The 18,501-nt window shown below is 42.1% G+C and overlaps 1 protein-coding gene across 42 annotated transcripts in view; it reads right to left on the bottom strand.

Annotated features, from left to right (window-relative positions):
- The window catches only part of PRRC2C (proline rich coiled-coil 2C), a 75,799-nt gene that overhangs the window by 45,521 nt on the left and 11,777 nt on the right, over window positions 1-18,501 (bottom strand). For 40 of the 42 annotated variants that reach the window (XM_060276560.2, XM_060276568.2, XM_060276558.2 and 37 more), the window contains 13 exons: window positions 18,247-18,424; window positions 17,486-17,595; window positions 16,044-16,181; window positions 13,539-13,780; window positions 13,055-13,134; window positions 12,285-12,418; window positions 12,109-12,196; window positions 11,736-11,850; window positions 8,161-8,238; window positions 6,030-6,573; window positions 4,922-5,082; window positions 3,614-3,860; window positions 368-581 (listed from right to left, as the gene is read on the bottom strand). In XM_060276560.2, coding sequence (XP_060132543.2) covers window positions 368-581; window positions 3,614-3,860; window positions 4,922-5,082; window positions 6,030-6,573; window positions 8,161-8,238; window positions 11,736-11,850; window positions 12,109-12,196; window positions 12,285-12,418; window positions 13,055-13,134; window positions 13,539-13,780; window positions 16,044-16,181; window positions 17,486-17,595; window positions 18,247-18,424 — 2,329 coding nt within the window. The remainder of the gene's footprint in view (window positions 1-367; window positions 582-3,613; window positions 3,861-4,921; window positions 5,083-6,029; window positions 6,574-8,160; window positions 8,239-11,735; window positions 11,851-12,108; window positions 12,197-12,284; window positions 12,419-13,054; window positions 13,135-13,538; window positions 13,781-16,043; window positions 16,182-17,485; window positions 17,596-18,246; window positions 18,425-18,501) is intronic. The other 2 variants (XM_088673623.1, XM_060276562.2) reach the window with 1 other exon arrangement.

The following is an 18,501-nucleotide window of genomic DNA, read 5'->3' as shown; positions in this document are numbered from 1 at the left end:
ATCCATCTAGAACTCCCTAGTGCAACACATCCCAGTGAGATTCCTTATCAGTGAGCTATCCTTGTACAAGAACAAGTGGGAGCCCATTTTAAACTCATAATTGTTCCTTTGCAGCTGCATCCTTACCTATATAACAACTTGCATCACATATGTCTGGTATTACGCAACAGGAAGTGGTTTGAGGAAAACAACCTTGTGGGCCAAATTAGAACCCTAGATGGATCTAACTTGGCCCATGAGCCAGAGATTCCCTAGGCCTGTTTTATGGTATGTGAACTGTGCGGGCTTATGCTTGAAATGCACAAGATGCAATAGGATAATGCAGAAAAAGACAAACAGAATACAATAAGAGAATCCCAAAGCTTACCTTATATCTTCAGTGTCTTCTAGGATTTTGGGGGGATTGTTAGTCTGCTGAGGCTCTGCATGAGGATACGGTTCTGACCCCCACACCATGCGCGGTTCTGGCAGAGGAATAGCATGCTCCCTTGCTGATCGAGTAACATGATCAAAAGAGTCCGCAGCAGTTCCTGTCCCTTCCATCTGGTCCCTTCTTAGAAGTGGCTTAGGAGGTATTATTCCTATAATGGAGATATTGAAATTAAGAAGTTAAACCATACAGCTCAAAAAAGTAACTGAAAGGTATGGGCTTGCTGACTGGAAGGCCAGCAGTTCAAATCTATGTGACGAGATTAGCTCCCATTGCTCTGTCCCAGCTTCTGCCAACCTAGCAGTTTGAAAGCATACCACTGCTATGGGAAGGTAAATGGCATTTCCTTGCACTCGTCACAGTGTTCTGTTGTGTCAGAACCCTACACATCAAGATGATCTTACAAATGGAATTTTTAAATTTAGAAGCTGTTACTAGAAAACTTTCCACTCACAAAGAAATTTTGTTGTGGAGTAACTTTTCTGAGGCTTGTACACTCACTAGCATACATCACAGTACTTAAGAAAACTTTACAAGCCTCAGAAAAGTCACTCCACAACAAAATTTTCTTGATAGACTGTGCCCATGGACAATGCAATTTCCTAAGCTGGATAGAACCTCAATGAAGTGCCTCCAACCCACAGAGAGGGGTTGGGAACAGGAAGAAGCCTCTGGAATTACAATTTCTCAAATTTAATCCATTCTGGGAGTCCGTTCGACTCCCGGATCAGTTCCAAAACCAAGGTGCGGCTTCTAATTGGCTGCAGGAGCTTCCTGCACTCAATCAGAAGCTGTGTTGGACATTCAACTTCCAAAAAACATTTGCAAACCAGAAAACTCACTTCTGGGTTTGCGATGTTCGGGAGCTGATTTTTTTCAACAACTAAGGCATTAAACTACCAAGGTACCACTGCATCTTAATCATCCCAAGAACAGGTCAGGTGGCAGGATTCCATTGTGCATCACCGAAAAAACATTTCAAAGGAATGTACACAGGACTTTGCCTACACTTAATCCTATATGCCCCTCAAAGAATGGGTTCAACTGACTTAGAGGAGAAATAAACATGCAGAAATCCCAAGAGGGGGGAAAAGATCAGATGAAAAAAAGGTAGCGGGGACTGGGAGCTCAATGAGCCTGAACAAAGGTTGTAAAGGCAAGCCTAAATGCACTTATCCATTCCTCCTGCCTCTGTTGAATTATTTGCAAAAGGGAAGGGGGATGATGAAACGTAGCTGTGAGGCTTGCTCATAGCCCTAAGAACTGTGGGCCAGGAATAAGCTCAGTCTCGAAAGAACAGTGTTCACTACTGCTGTTTTCTTTCTCTCCCTTGTCTGCAACAGGGGAACCTTGCACAAATCAGATTAAAATCAGCAGAACAGTGCAGACTTGGAACTCATTCACTATAAAGGCAGGAGAAAAGACTTTAGGGAGGTAGGAGGTATCCCTAGAGATCAGCCATCATGTAGTCGTAGAAGAAAATGTGTTTAGACCACTGGGATAACAGCAAACAGACATAAACCACCCCTTTTGAAAACAACAACAATACATAAAAGCAGCAACCCTCTAATTTAGCAGTCAGTAAACATCTACAAAACATCTACATCTACAAAAGCAGAGACATCACCTTGCCGACAAAGTGATGTATGGAAGTGAGAGCTGGACCATAAAGAAGGCTGATCGCTGAAGAATTGATGCTTTTGAATTATGGTGCTGGAGGAGACTCTTGAGAGTCCCATGGACTGCAAGAAGATCAAACCTATCCATTCTTAAGGAAATCAGCCCTGAGTGCTCCCTGGAAGGACAGATCGTGAAGCTGAGGCTCCAATACTTTGGCCACCTCATGAGAAGAGAAGAATCCTTGGAAAAGACCCTGATGTTGGGAAAGATTGAGGGCACTAGGAGAAGGGGACGTCAGAGGACAAGATGGTTGGACAGTGTTCTCGAAGCTACAAACATGAGTTTGACCAAACTGCGGGAGGCAGTGCAAGACAGGAGTGCCTGGCGTGCTATGGTCCATGGGGTCACGAAGAGTCGGACACGACTAAACGACTAAACAACAACAACAACAAACATCTACAAAATAAACCGGGCAGCCAGATGTAGTGAAACACACCACATCTATATATATATGTAAAAATGTACACATTGCACGCACAGAGGTCACAGCCTTCTCCGTAACTGCTGAACCGTAATGTAACAAATTTGGCCACAACGTTCCATGCCCACCAGGGAGGGATCTGGCATAATTCTCCCCCCCCCAAAAAAACCACACCTTTCACACCTAAAATAACAATTAAACACAAAAAAGTGGCGACCAAATTAGACGTCACCACCAGAAGCTCTGAAAACTCCAGCAGCATCCAACAGAAAGGCAGATTGCACACTGCCGCCTCCAAAGCTGCGCCACCAGATGACACCACAAAATTCCACGGCAACCAACTGAAAACAGTCCTTTTGCAGCACCAAGGCCTAGCTTTTTCAATAGGCTGCAGCATTGCCAAGCAGGGAAAACTGAGCAGGCCGCACCATTCAGTAGGCCACAGGCAAAAACAAACAGAATAGGGCCTTTCACAATGGGGAGGGGGGCACAGGGATGAGGCACAACAAAGGGAGGGGGGAACACATAGCCATGGGGGGGGGAGGTAGGACCCCGAGTCAGCCAAAGCAGTGGGGGATGGGGACATTTTCAGGAACACACATGGGTGGGGGAGTCTTATTTCTGACACTTACAGTAGGGGAGTCAGGGTTGGAACAGGGCAGGTGAGGGGACTCTGAAGGGAGACTCTGAAGGTCCATTTAGCAGAAAAGGGTCCATTTAACAGAAAAACCCAGAGCAACGCGTGGCCGGGCCAGCTAGTGCTACAATAAATTAAATTGCCAAAATTAGACTACCATAATTCCACACAAACAGAACACACTTTGCTAGGATATAACAAAGGTGTAAGATGCACAAGCAGGGTGCAAATACAGAAGCGACTTCTCCAAGAGCCATCAGTCAAAAATGAGGCAACCAAAGGAGGATCTCAATTGTAATACCGGTTCACATTAGAGTAGGCAAACCACTAGGGACCTTAGTCCCAAACCATTTAGGGCTTTAGAACTCTAAAGCAGCACTCTGAATGGTGTTGAGCAACAAATCGGGAGCCAACTAAACACCTTTAGTATAGGTGAGATTTGTACCTGGATGCATGGGTGGCATATCCATAGCAGGCCTTCCTGACATCATTCGTGGATCCACGTAAGATTGCATCATGAGCCACCGTGGATCAAAGCCCATAGAAGCCAAATGTGGGGGATGTGGCTGCATGGGTTGATAGAGAGGTCTATGTGGTGGTGGGGGAACAGGGCCAGCAGAAGGCTGGGGTGGTGTAGTCTGCGGTAGGACCCCTTGCTGCTGCTGCTGCCACTGCTGCTGTTTCATCTGCTCCTATAAAGCAAGAGAAAATATGAAAATTTTTGATAAGCTATAGCAAACTGCTTTTAAACAAGTTTCCCCCCTAAAAATGTTTTAGGCACCTGATTTCAGAGGTTTTTTGGCTATGCTCCAATTCTTATTGAACACAGTACAGTGGTACCTCGGGTTACGAACACGATCCGTTCCGGGACGCAGTTCGTAACCCGAAATGGTCATAACCCAAAGTGCCAATTTGCGCATGCCAAAGCGCAATTTCTGCAATTTCCGCGCTTTGCGCAAACCGCATGCACCACTTCTGCGCATAATGCACGTGCGGTGAAAACACTTCCGGGTTTGTGGAGTTTGTAACCCGAGGTATGACTATAATTCATTGGTACAAGCTCTGATTATGAGGTTAATGTTTGCTAGATATGGCCAAGACAATAGACATAAACCTTAGCCATGGCTAATAATCAGGACAGGAGGAATTAGCATTTGGGAGTGTTATGGCTGTACTAGGTGGCTGAGGACAAAAAGAAGGAAACAAGGAGGACCATTATTGGAAAAACTTGGATGGAGAAGACAAGCCTTTCTTAGCACTGAGGAACATAGTGGACAGACAGTTGAATCATCTGGCACAGTAATTTGAATGCTTAGTTCAAGTATGGTAACATTTGCAAATCTTAAATATGATAGATGGCAAGCTATGGCTGACAGATCACTGAATAACAGCAAAGGTTACAAAACACTTATGAATAAGAGGAGCTATTACTTGCCAACTACTGCATGTTACCCACATCTTACAGTAAAGTTTAGTTACTTGTCTGGTGTCTGGTGTCTCCCCTCAAACACAAATCACAACCCCCCCCCCAAAAGTTTTATGATTAATTCTGTATACTGTTCTTCATTTGAAGATCTCACAGCAGTTCACAGTGCAGAAATGCAAAATAAATAAATACTCACACATGCATGCATGCATGCATACATACATAAATAAATAAAAGCAAGGGAAAAACATCAAACCAACCCATAACTTCATCTCCCACAATTTAATGATAAGTATACATATTAATCTCAAAGTGCTATCCTTTTACCTGTTGTCTCTGAAACCTTGGTGGCAATGATTTCTGAAACTGTTTTGAATAGCCAGAAGAAATAGCAGGACGTGGCTGAGCACCAGAATCAGTCTCGCTTTCATGAGAACTTTCTCTTTCACTATGATTGCTTTCTTGAGTGGTGGAAATAGCTTGACACACTGTCCAGGGGTGGGGAATGCAAGAGAAAAGTAACATTAGCAGCATGGGTGATAAATATGGATGATAACAAGTTCAAATTCAAAAACCACTCCAATTATCTTAAATATTAATGTAGGTGGGTTTTTTAAAAGACTTATTGGACATCATGACAAAGCAATGCTGAAACAGAGGAATAGGAGAGGCAGAAACTACACAAATGTAGTGGCCCAAGGTGAACATGAGGCCAGCACCTTAGATTAGGAAGCAGCAGTGGGTGCGGCTGGGCCTGCGTGGTGGAAAGGCTCCGTATGAGCACTAGGCACTCAGCTCCCAGGCAGGCCATGCACACAGCAAGCACCAGAAAGGCCAGCGCAGTGCCTGCCCGCCCAGACTCCCACTTGTTTGTCCATTCTCAACAGCAAGAGCTAGGGTGGACTGGCTGGCTGGGCTCCCTTGCCCACTTGCTTGCTTACTCCGAGGCCACCTCAGCTCCTGGCCAGCAGCAGTGGCACCATTCACCTGGAGAGCTTGTAGCCAGCGCTGCTGCAACAAACAGCTGTGCAAGCCTTTAGGATGCAGAGACAGGAAAGGGCATGAGAGGAGGGAGGGAGGGAGGGAGGGAAGGAAGAGGGACAGAGGCCAGTGTTGCCTGCAGCACCCCTGACCATTATTCAAGGCACCACGGGGTGCCACGACATACTGGTTGAAAACCACTGATATAGGCACATGTAATCACAACCAAGTAAGCTTTGTCTTCTAGCCTTAGTTTACAAAATGCTGAATGCAGTTGCTATTTATCTCATTTATGAATTGCTTCCCATGAGGCATTCTGAAACAATTTACGACGTTTCCTTCAATATATCCAAAAGAAAAAGTAGTATGCAGTTCTTAGGCAGTACTATAGTTAGGATTCCAGTTTAAGACAGCAGGTTGCTTACTTTAAACAAACAAAATAACTGGTACAAACCTCTCTCCTCTTTACTGCTGCTTTCACTTTCTTGTGGCTTCTCAACTGTAACAGGTGGAGTGATTGGCTCTTGAGGTTCAGACACTTCAGCTTTTGGTTTCTCTTCTGCTTCTTCCCTTTCCACTTTTTCCTTTTCCTTCTCCTTCTCCTTCTCTGCTTCCTGTTCCCTTTCTTGGTTTTCTTTTTCTTCCCTTTCCTTTTCTATCACTGTGTCTTTTTCCTTTTCACTTACTTTTTCCCTCTCCTTATCAGTATCCTTCTCCTTTGCTTTTTCTTTTTCTTTCAGTGGGTCTTCTCGGGGTGGTTTTGTTACACAGCCAAATTTCTCATTTAACCGTTTTAGCTTTTCAGCACATGCTGCTTTTCTTTGCTCTTCCATTCTTCGCTCCTCTTCCTCTCGCCTTTTACGGGCTCGTTCTACAGCTGCAGATACTTCCGCTTGCTGTCTTCGTCTCTGTTTCCAAATCTCATCCTCATCTGGTGTTGGCCTAGAAGGAAAAGGACCTTGCTTTCCTGGCCCTGCCAAGCGATCTGGAAGTGGATGCTATGTTTTTTGAAATAAAAAGTGCAAAAGTCTCAAACAAAGGTAATTTTAGACCCACTACAGAAATGTATATGCAAAGTGATTCTATGGTTCTTTTAGCAACTCTGAAACAGGGGTCTTCTATCTATGAACTGTCAGAAGGTCTCACACTAAAGTTAGGCCTAACAAGTGAAGTGCTGGCCACAAGCAATGCCAACTAGAAATGTGCAATTCTGCTGGAAATCCCTGAGTTCTATTCATTTCTCCCCAGTTGGGCAGCTGTGCAGAAGAATGTGCCTCAATTAAAAGTTGTTTATCTTAACAGAGAATAATGTTAGGGCTAAGGACACTACAAACACCTACTACTCTAAAAGCATCTTTTCAATTCGTTATAAACTGACAAGCAAAGAATAAAGGAAAGGCTGCAATAAATATTTGCCAGCAGTGGTTTCCAAACTCCTCCCACCCATGGACCACTTGGAAAATTGCAAGGGTCTTGGCAGACCACTTAATTATTTTTCTGCCTGTTGTAGCAATTGTAATGTGCTGTGCTGGGTGCTGCAGGATTGTTAAATATAATATTGCTTCTTTTATTTCTTATATGCAGTGTTAGAAATTCCCAATTGCAACCATGTGGAGATCTCAGGATGCCGGGTTGGCAAATGACATCCCCATCTGGTTGGGTCCTTAAGAAGCTAAGCAGAAGAACTAATTTGTTGCATTTATATCCCACCTTTCTCTCCAAGGAGTACATGGATCACCCTCCTCCTCAGTTAATCCCTACAATGACCCTGTGACATAGGTTAAGAGGATGTGACTGGCCCAAGATCACCCAGTGAGCTTCATGACTGAGTAGGGATTTGACCCTATCCTCCAAAGTCCAAGTCCAACACTCTAACCACTATACCACACTACTGGCTCCCTACAAAAGTAGTATTTATTTAAGTAGGTAAAAAAATAAGGGGGGAGCAAAATAACAATTGGAGAAGAATCTGAAATATTTTCCTTAAAGCTTGAATTTGTTTTATTCTGTATTGTTTAATTTGATGTTTTAATGTGCTGTAAAAGCTTTGAGATTTTTTTCATTAAAATATAAAGCAGTATAGAAATGAAATGAATACTACCACTACTAAATTTCATTGGGAAAAAGGGCTCCTAGACATTCTGTTGTGGCATCCATAACCTAGGTTTAAGTTGCGATCTGGCGATTAGTTTATATATTTGAGTTTCTAACACTGCTTATAGGTATTTTATTGCACATGTTACTTGCAATTTGTGCACATTTAACTTCTGTGCACTCAGCTTTATGCAGTTGGCAAAATTTCGTTAAAGATTTTTAAAGGGATGGAAAGGGGGTGAGCAATTAAAATTGTTACATGCTCTTCAAAGACATCCTTCAAAGGCCACCTGAATGAAGTTTGGAGACCACAATTCAATTCTCTGTGCTGTATTTTATGGAATTACTACATTAAATCAGCTGTTCTTATATGTATTACAATGTGCACTGCATGACTACTATGCAAAGCACAATCTTACATTTAACTAAAAAAATTAAAGAGAGAAAGTTAAGTATTGACAGTTGGGCCCAGAGGTGAATTTTGCTCATACCTGAAGAGCAGATTTTGGCTGAAGCCCAGAACTGCCCCTCTCAAGCACTGAAGACTGGGCTGGTGTCAGACTGCGTTCCTATTGGATTAAAAAGCACAACTGTAAATATTATTGTGAAACAAAGCAAATGGTGTTGATTTAATCCTTTTCTAGTTCCCTTTCAGTTGGATGTACTCAATATGATGTACACAACATGTAATTACTCACTTAGGAATCATTCTTAACACCTTCATGCTCCTGAAAGGAAATAACAGTGGTGTCCTTTTGTCCAGCGCTGCTGGCCATTGAAGGCACTGTGGTCACTGAAGGTGTGCACTGTTTGGGAGTTACCACCAGCCATGTTCCCACTGGCAGTGGCTGGCACAACACCCCCCCAGAAGGGTTGTTTTAAGGGGGTGGAATAGTGTCCTAAACAGGCCCAGTGACAGGCCAGGGGCTTGATCCAGGCCTTTCTGCTGCAGCAACATGGTGCACCTTAACAATACACAAACCAGAACAAAAAATGTAACCCTCCTGGTCCTGACCAACAGAAACTGGCAAGGCTTTGGATCCAGCACTGGCTTCATTCACTGCCATCATCCCCAAGACCAGGGGGCCCTGGGTTAGGATTCATCGTTCTATGCCAACACTAAAATCCCCAAAATGTCCAGCAACAGAATCAAACACTCTTAATCAGCCAAATCAAAAGTCTGTTCAGTGTCTCTGACAACTGGAGTTCAAATGTGCTAAAGGCTTCAGATTGCAATGGCCTCAAAACCTCTCACTGCCAACATAAGGACTGTACTGATGTGGGATATGCAGTCTTGAGTCTAGTCAGTTTCCATGTCAGCAGAGAGACTAGGTACCTATCTTTTGCATAAACACTTAGCTGCACAGAAAGTTAAATAATGCCAATTCTCTATTTAGAAAGAATCTTTCAATCTGTATGAACATTCAATAACATGAACACATAGTCATAGGTTTGCTACCTCAGAAAGAAAAATTCTTTTTTCAGTTCATCCAAAAAAGCCCTTTGTTTTGCCAACAATCACATATATGGCAGATCAGATATATGCAGAATGTTCCAAATGGAAATGGGCAGGCTAAGGACTTCCGGCCAATCGCGAGGCAATGGCAGGTGCTGTTCTCCTCAGCTGAGGAGGACGTGGTGCCTTTGAGGCAAGGGGGGACTGCTACAGCGCAGCAACCCGCCAGAAAAAGCCCCTAATCGAGCGTTTAGGGGGCATGGATCCGGCAGACGCCAGGAGCGTGCTCCCCCTTCCATTGGTTGCCTAGTTTTTGGGCGCCGAGAGAGAAGGGGGTAGGAGCAAAACGCGGTGCATTGGAGCAAAGCTATCTCAGAGGCATGAAGCTGTGACCCTGCCAGGCAACAGCGATTGGTTCTTTCTAAATTTGGAACTAAAAAGGACTGTACCGTGAGTACCGAAAATAAAAAATCTGAACAGCTAAATCAATAAAAATTGGGCCACGGGAAGGGGTGGAAAAGAGGAAGTCAGCCCCTGACCACTGTGTGACGGAGAAGGCAATAATATTGTCCTGAACCCAAAGTTGCATTTGAATTTAAGAAGATAATAACTGCCTAAAAGAGAAAAATTAGTTGTTACTTACTTTAGAGGAAAGCCCTCTAAATGGCTGGCGAGAGACTACTGTGATTCATTCTAAAGGAACGTACTTCCGATTTTGAATTTCTGAACTGCCAAGAGCTCTACTGAATATAAGGACTGGATATATAAGGGAATTGGATTGGATCTTGGTGAAGAAAATAAAGGAAAAAGGATATATTGTTTGAAAATGGATTATTACTTTTGACTTTCGATTCCGGATGAGTTGTGGACACCATTTCTTGTTTTGCAAACACTGACTGTCCTTGGAGAAGGAAAGTAGATAGCCAAAACATGTCTGCCTTTGAGCAGTTTGTGCTGGCACAGCTATTGGAAATTAAAAATGACTTGGTATAGTGCAATCTGGAGATTAGAAAACTCAAAGGTTGCGATGATCAGAAAGAACTGAACAGCAGAAGTGAGAGTCCAACTGTCCAGTCAGAAGTGGAGGAGAAAACTCAACAAGAGCACCCCAGTCCATATAGAAGAAATTGAGTGGTACAGAAGGAGAGTCCATCTGCGCACGAAAAACTAGTTGAGAAAAATCAGTATGAATTGAAAGGTATCTCCTCTCGAAAGATGAAGACATCGAACCAGGGAGTCAAGATGATCACAGAAAATAGAAAAGGGGTGTTTAGAATTACAGGATTGAAGAAAGATGCAGGGCAGCAGGGGAAGGTTAAAGGAATGAGGGTAGAAAGAAAGGTGAGGAAGGGGGTGGGATAAATAGTTTATAAGTGGTTATGTAATAGGGTAACCCGGATCGAAATAGGACTGTTTATATAGACTTGCCGACCGTAAAAAGGGCCTTGTGATTAGAAGGGTTAATAATAGAAATATGGTTTTGACTGAGATGGGGAGTTCTTAGAAGAGAGGCGTGGGTATAAGGAAGAGAAATTTTAGTTTAGTACTGTATTGCATAAAAGTATATTAAGAATTTTATAATATGAATTAAATGAATAAGTATGTTTAAGGTAGAAATATAATATGTAAGGAAAGAGGAGTATGATGTCATAGATGATAAATATGTAAATTATAATGAAAAGGATAATTATAGAATTTTGGTTTAAAATTTAAAGTGTATAAACATGTTTAAGATAGAAAGAAACAACGTTAAGATGATGGTTAGGAAATTGCCAAAGAGAGTATAAGATGAACCACAGGAAGCGGTGCTGAGGAAGTCAAGCTACAATGTCAGAAAAGATGAACGGTTTTTGAATTATCGTATATGTATGTTTTTGTTTTATTATGTTTGTGTTAATGTTTTCATTTGTTTCTTGTTTTCTCTTTTAGGTATTGCTGGGGGTTGATGTGTTGGTGATGTTTTGTTGTTATATGTTAAAAAACCAATAAAATTATTTTTTTTTTAAAGGAAATGGACAGACTAGCTCTTTTGACTACTGTTGGATTCCATCACCTTTAACCCCACTTAATCAATGATAGGTTTAAAAGGAACTAAGCAATTCAATACACCAAGTGGTTACTTCAAAAAGAGAGGCTATACAGTCATACCTCAACATCTGAACGCTTCAACTTCTGAAGGTTTCGACTTCCGAAGTCGATAACCCCCGGAAGTCCTTTCGCTGCCTGTGCCCAGTTGGCGCCTGCGCAGAGCGGCACACGCGCCATAGCAGCGCTTCGAGAACCGAAAACCTTGACTTATGAAGACAGCCACAGAACGGCTCGTCTTTGTAAGTCGAGGTACCACTGTAACTTGTTGTGATGCAAAATGCAGCTCAGTCAGAAGGGAAGCTATGATAAGATTACTTGTAAAAAACAAACAAACAAAACCTACCCTTATTTTATGTAAATTCCCCTCTACAGCATGTTTCATTACTTCATTAACACTTTCATTAACACTGGTTGGAGAGGCATGCCAGCACTTAACCAGCTTTATCACAATAGCATCTGGGTGATGCACACCCAACTTGTAACTTATACATCAGGACAAAAAAGTGATTATATAAAAAATACCTGATCAATGTAGTTGCTTTTATTATATGGCACTTTGGAACCAACTGACTGCAAAGGAGCAGATGATTTATGTTCTTCTGAATCTTTCTTCTCCACGTCTTTTGTAGGTTCATTACTGCATGAAGGGGATCATAAAAGGTCATATTTTGCATACCCCCCTTTTATATCAAACATGCTTTATATGTTAATCATGAAGATTATGTTAATCTTCTCAAGTTGCGATTTATAGCTGTGTTTCCCACATCCAACACTCTAGCTACTACATAACTCTCAGTCTCTCGCGTGCATTTTACACGTGGTACAAATACTACTGGTAGATGATTATTTCAAGTTTCTAAAGACGACGTGTGTGTGTGCGCGTTTTAGAAATCACCTGCTGTACTGTTCCTTCTGGTTACTTCCTTGCTCATCATCATCACTGAAGTTCAACTGTTCAGTATAATCTACCTCACTCTGGGCTCCTAGAATAACAAAGAATGGTAGGTCAGCACTGCAAAACACTTTTCTACATGCAACCAGTTAAATGTTCACTGATATTAATGTTCTTACCAGCCCAGCCTTCATCAGCTTCAGCATCCAAATTATCAAACTTGTCAAGTTCTTTGAGCTCATTAGCACTTAGGATGGCTGGGCGTTCTACAGCTTCTGAGCTCCGTGAAGGGGGCCCTCTACCCCTCGGTCCTCTAGAAAAAGAAAGCAATCTATCATATAGGGCTTATATATCAGTATTTCATACTTAAGTTACTGAAGAGACTTAAGATTAGTTTCAGCTCAATATTGAAAAAAGTAGATATCTGTTTACAAACAGCAAGTTTAATTAACAAAGGGAACTATTTTCAATTACTAGATGGAAGAATCAAATGTTAAAGAACAAGAAAGAAAAAAAAAGTTCTAGGTGCTGACATATTAAGTGCCTGGGTGCCTGAGGTTTCCCCAGTGCTGCTGAAAAAATAAAAAGACAATGGAATATATACCAAACACACACAACAATATATATAATCAATAGACAACAATTTAAAAAGCTATACAAAAATATCAATGGTACAAGGTTCAATGTTATGAATAAGGGAAAACTGCGCAAAAACATGCACCTGTAAGTTGACTACTGATGTTTTGCTGACTAACATTGGACTATGCACCACTGCTGCTTTAGTAATTTTATGCTTTGTATTGTTGCATCCTCTTTAAAGTTTAAAATAATCATAGTTTTAAAATTATGTTAAATAAATAAGACTATATATGCATTATGCAAATATAGTTGTGATATCAAAAAGTTTTAAGAGCAGTAATCAAATAATGCATGTAATTGGTATTTTTACCTGGCAGCCTCAGATGGAGCAGGGAACCTGCTGGGGCCGGGCATTTGAGGATATGCCAATTTAGGGTACTGGTTAAACAGCTAAGAGGAAAAAACAAAACATCAGATATGTAAACATTGTATTTTAATTAAATGCCAAAATCATAAATAGGAAAGTGAGAGTTTATATAATATACCAGAAATAAAAACTGAAATCTACCTAAAATTAACGTACTCTTAAATTGACAACTTTATACAGTTAAGTTATTTAGGTGTGTGTCTTTTTGCAAGTCCCTTGGTGCTCTATGATTTCTCAGTCACATCACCTGCTAGGAGGAGAAAATGACTCTCTCAGATAGCAATTACCGTAACAGCAACAGGAATATAAACAGCATAGCTGCAAAGACCACAAATACCACTTCACTCAGCTGAGCAATTCTACTTTCCTTTGATCTTCAGGACCCTTAAGAGAAAGAAGTCTAAAAGAGATTGATGGACAGACTTACATAGGGTGGTATCATTGCTCTGTACTGAGGTATGATCCCAGGCTGTTGCTGACCATTAAGCTTGGGAGCAGGTGGCAGTGCTATCCTTATATCTCTCTTCTCTGGTACCTTGGGGCCATCACTCTGTTCTACTGGTCCAGGCACATTACCGTCTTCTTGAGCAACAGGTTTTGCTTCTTGATCAGTTGGAGAATTTGGAGAGTTCAGATTCCTGCCTCCACCTTCTCGCCAGCTAGCAACATCTGCAATGGGATAGGGGAGGTTATATTCTGAACAGATTTCTGTAAACCATTTATTTTGTGTTGTGCAAGAAGTGTTTGGTGTATTTCTCATCAGCTTCATCCACCCCTACCCCCCCAAAGGACCCTCAGTGACAAAACTGTCATCTCAGCCTACTTGAGCTGTGACACCACCAAGAATTCCACACAGTCCACTTTAACCACAGAAATTGTTTAACTTGATCAATTCAAGCTCTCTATAACCGAGAACATTCAGCAGTTATTGTTTTAAGTAGGGCTAGCACTGGCTCAATTAAGGCACTATACTAAACAGTGGTTAAAGAAGCTGAACTATAGTTTAATGTAGTGTTTGAATTGGTTAACCATAACATGCAACAGTCTGGCAAAACCCAATCAGAAGTCACATTTTGAAGTAGGTTTGCAAACTGTAGTTTGTGCTAATTATGGTTGGCATGATGTATTAACTGACATTCCAGTTACACCACTTGCTCCATTTCTAAAGGCCAATGAACCTACAGCCTGGATAACAGATCAGGTGGGAAAGGACTGTAGACAAGCAGCAGTCATGACTTGCTTGTAGGTTTTAATGAGGAACTAGTGGCCTTGCAGGTGCTGTTGGACTCAAACTCGCATCAGCCCTGGCCAACATGGCCAAATGGTCAAGGATGGAAGTTGTTGTCTAGCAACATCCAGAGAGCCACAAGTTCCCTGTCCCTGACCTCAACCACCATGAATGCAAACCACGTCAGAATTTTTATAATTACAAGTAGGCAGCCATGTTGGTCTGGCATAGTCGAAACAAAATAAAAAAAATCCTTCCAGTAGCACCTTAGAGACCAACTAAGTTTGTCATTGGTATGAGCTTTCGTGTGCATGCACACTTCTTCAGATACACTGAAACAGAAGTCACCAGACCCTTATATATAGTGAGAGGGTGGGGAGGGGTATTACTCAGAAGGGTGGTGGGAATGGGTGATTGACGGATAGATGTGGAAACCTATTGATGACAGTTAACGACTGCAATTGGTCTTACAGGGAAAAAAACAAGGGGCGAGATGGCTAAAGATAGCTTTATCATGTATAATGAGATAAGAATCCAATGTCTTTATTCAGACCAGGTCTCTCCTGGTTTTAAGTTTGGTGATAAGGTGCAGTTCATCAACTTCTCTTTCCAGTCTATTTCTGAAATTCTTTTGTAATAAGGCAGCTGCTTTGAGATCTTGTATAGAATGTCCTGGGAGATTGAAGTGTTCTCTACTAATTTCTCTGTCTTGTGATTCCTGATGTCAGATTTATGTCCATTTATCCTTTGGCGTAGGGTTTGGCCTGTTTGTCCAATATAGAGAGCTCAAGGGCACTGTTGGCAGTTGATGGCATACACAATGTTAGAAGATGAGCAATTAAATAGTCCTGATGGTATGTTTGATGTTGTTGGGGCCAGTAATGGTGGTGTCCCAGTACGTTTCCAAGCACAATTCAAAGTGTTGGTGTTGACCTTTAAAGCCCTAAACGGCCTCGACCCAGTATACCTGAAGGAGCGTCTCCACCCCCATCGTTCTGCCCGGACACTGAGGTCGAGCGCTGAGGGCCTTCTGGCGGTTCCCTCACTGCGAGAAGCAAAGCTACAGGGAACCAGGCACAGGGCCTTCTCCGTAGTAGTACCCACCCTGTGGAATGCCCTCCCATCAGATGTCAAAGAGATAAATAACTACCTGACATTTAGAAGACATCTGAAAGCAGCCCTGTTCAGGGAAGGTTTTAATGTGTGATATTTTAATGTATTTTAAATTTTTGTTGGAAGCCGCCCAGAGTAGCTGGGGAAACCCAGCCAGATGGGCGGGGTACAAATAATAAATTATTATTATTATTATTATTATTATTATTATTATTATTATTTAAACAGAGCAAAACATGAACTCTAAACATGTCAAGAACTTCTAGTCTATCAAAGCACAAATGAACACTTCATTATTAATGAATATACTGCTTAATGCCAAAATAGACTTCTAGGTGTTGTACAAAATATAAAAAACCATTAACACATTATTAAAATGTGTCATAATTTAAATACACCAGTTAAAATATCCCTTAAAAAAAGGTTAAAACAGCAGACTCTGGTCAAGAGATCAAGCAAATGTCTACATGAACAAGTGTTTCTTCAAAAGCTGGTAGAATTAATTTGCATATTACTTTAAGAATGGTAGCATGGGCCAAGAACTAATTAAAACTGTATTCAAAACTATTATTACATTTTATGTATACTTACTTTGTGGTCGTAAACTGGGCCCAGGACCATAAGGCTCTTCAGCTGTATCCTTCTCTTTACTTGTCTTCTCTTGATCACCAGCTGCCTGAAGACTAGGAAATTCTTGCTGGAAATAGCTATTTATTTGAACTCCAGGACCTGAGATAGTTGTAAAAAATGCAAGTCAGTAATTAACAGTTCAGAAAATCCAGATATTCTGCTAAGTATGCATATGCATATGGCCAGAGCAAGATGCCCTGTACAACGCCTATTCTCTCCCCACTCCAAGTAGTAAGAACAGCACTATCATTTTGAAGTTGCACCGTGAGCAGCTCAAAGTACAGCTCAAAGTCATGAGGGAATACTGCTGTAATGTGAGTTTGGGCACTGACCAGTATGGAATTTATGTAAGAGGCCCAACAAAATGTCTAGCCAATCTGACCAGAAATAGTTGGCAGATGTGTAGTTAAAAGCAACTGTGCAGTTAGTCCCTTACATGTATGATGGCTGTGACACATAATGGATAAGAAATCTCCCACATATAAAACACCCACTACTAACCCAAGCTTATGTAAAGTTATCCTTTTCTACTGCATTTACTTGGGTGTTGGTGTCTCTTTTTGTGGCAGGGGAAGGAACCCTGGGCCACAGGGATGGAGCAGGCCAGGCGGGTAGAGCCGCAGCGACTGCTACTCCTGTGGGCCACAGAGGCGGCATTGCTAGCAGCTTTGGGCCTTGTTGCTGCTAATGAAGAAGGAACTTTGGAGGAGCCTTTTGAATCAAAGACAGCCTTTCCTTCTGAGGAACAGGGGAAAGAGCATTCAACTGGAACCAATGTGGTAGGTCAGATCTTCATTGACTCTGACGAACCAGTCTCACATTGAAGATGGAGAGAGTTTCAGAAGCGGAAAAGGAAAGAACTTTGGAGGAGTTAAATTCTCTAGAACTGTCACCCCTACTGCAGGTGGGAGGGAAGATGGAATGAAAATCCTTAAAGAAAGTAGTAAAAAGGCCCAGAAGAAAGAAGCCTATCAGTATCTTATGAGAGAGCTGACATGAATCATAACCACTCAACCTTCAAAGCTATTAATAAACTACAAACTACACACACACACACACACACACACACACACACACACACAGAGAGAGAGAGAGAGAGAGAGAGAGAGAGAGATGACAGAATATTTAAACTTTTGGGTCTAGGGCTTTTGTTTTGTCAGAAAGCAATTTTCTCTAAAATGTTTCACGAAATAAAATCATTACTGATATAAAATTTCTCATCAGAATAAAACTGCAAAAGACATGAGGTTTCCTTGAATGAAAGTACAGTACAGTACAGCCAAGAACAATGTTTCTACAACGCTATCAATTTTGGCTGCCTCAAAAAATTAAGACCAACTGTCCTAAGATGGCAATGCAAAGTGGAACTGCTAGCCCAACTAGGCCGGCCCACCTCCACTTACCATCACCCTGCCCACCTTGCTTGGTATTGGCCCATGATTTGGCAACAGGAGGTGCTTCTGGAGGAGCAGGAGCTGCAGGCTTTGGCTGGGTCTGTGGCACTTCTGGTGGTCTGAAGCAATAAGAAATGTGAAGAAGCAATCTTGTTAGCACAAATGTTTTAGCAGGGTTTAAAAGAGAATGTTACTTATAGAAGACAGAGAATTCAGACTCTTGAATCATTAAATTAAGTGTTTGCCATGTGTCACGGGGACTTCCTACAGGGAGCCTCCCCCCCCCCGTCATCCTGACCAGCACTTCGCCCAGCGACAGCACAAGCGGCGAGTCAGGAGGAGGGAATGAGGCACTGCTCTGGTCGAGGGTCAGCGGATGAGGGACTCAGCAAGACGTCGGAGCCCAGGCGCTGCCCCAGCCAGCAAGAGGGGAAACCTCTCCTTCCGGCGCCCGAATTGAGGCACGCGCCCACACGTAGGGCGAAGGGGCGGCATTTTGGGGTGCCCAGGCTTTTATGCTGGCCGAAAAACAGGCGGCAGCCATTGCCGGGTTCTGAATCGGACTAGGCAGTCATGTTTTCTGTGATCTCTGCACTGTAAATAGTATGCACAATAAAACTCTTAAAGACAGTGCGGACTGAAGCGTCTTTACTCAAGAGTAGCTGCAACAATCCCCTGACACCATGGATCTTCCAAAGTGCTCTTGTGGCATATACCAAAACTTTACACCACTATTCTTAATGAGAATTTAACTTTGACCTTTAACTTACTTTTCTTCCTCATGTTGCTCTTGTTTAGAAGCCCATCCTGTGCCATCCTTAGGCACAATGTTTATATTCGGATCATTGCCTTTGTTTTCTGCTTTAAGACTGGGGAGATTAGCAGGAGGGGGCATCCTTCGTGAAATGGCAACTTTTCCAAGACTCTGTAATCCATGGCGTGTTGTGACTGCATCAAGAAAAGACATTTTGAACTGCTGACTCTGTCACAGAAATGTACAGATTTATCAAAGAAATAGGATTCGA

Source organism: Zootoca vivipara, chromosome 7 (assembly GCF_965207765.1).
Source record: "Zootoca vivipara chromosome 7, rZooViv2.hap1.1, whole genome shotgun sequence".
Classification (NCBI taxonomy): Eukaryota; Metazoa; Chordata; class Lepidosauria; order Squamata; family Lacertidae; genus Zootoca; species Zootoca vivipara.
The sequence above is the reverse complement of the archived record's forward strand: the minus strand, read 5'-3'. Positions and strand labels throughout refer to the sequence as shown.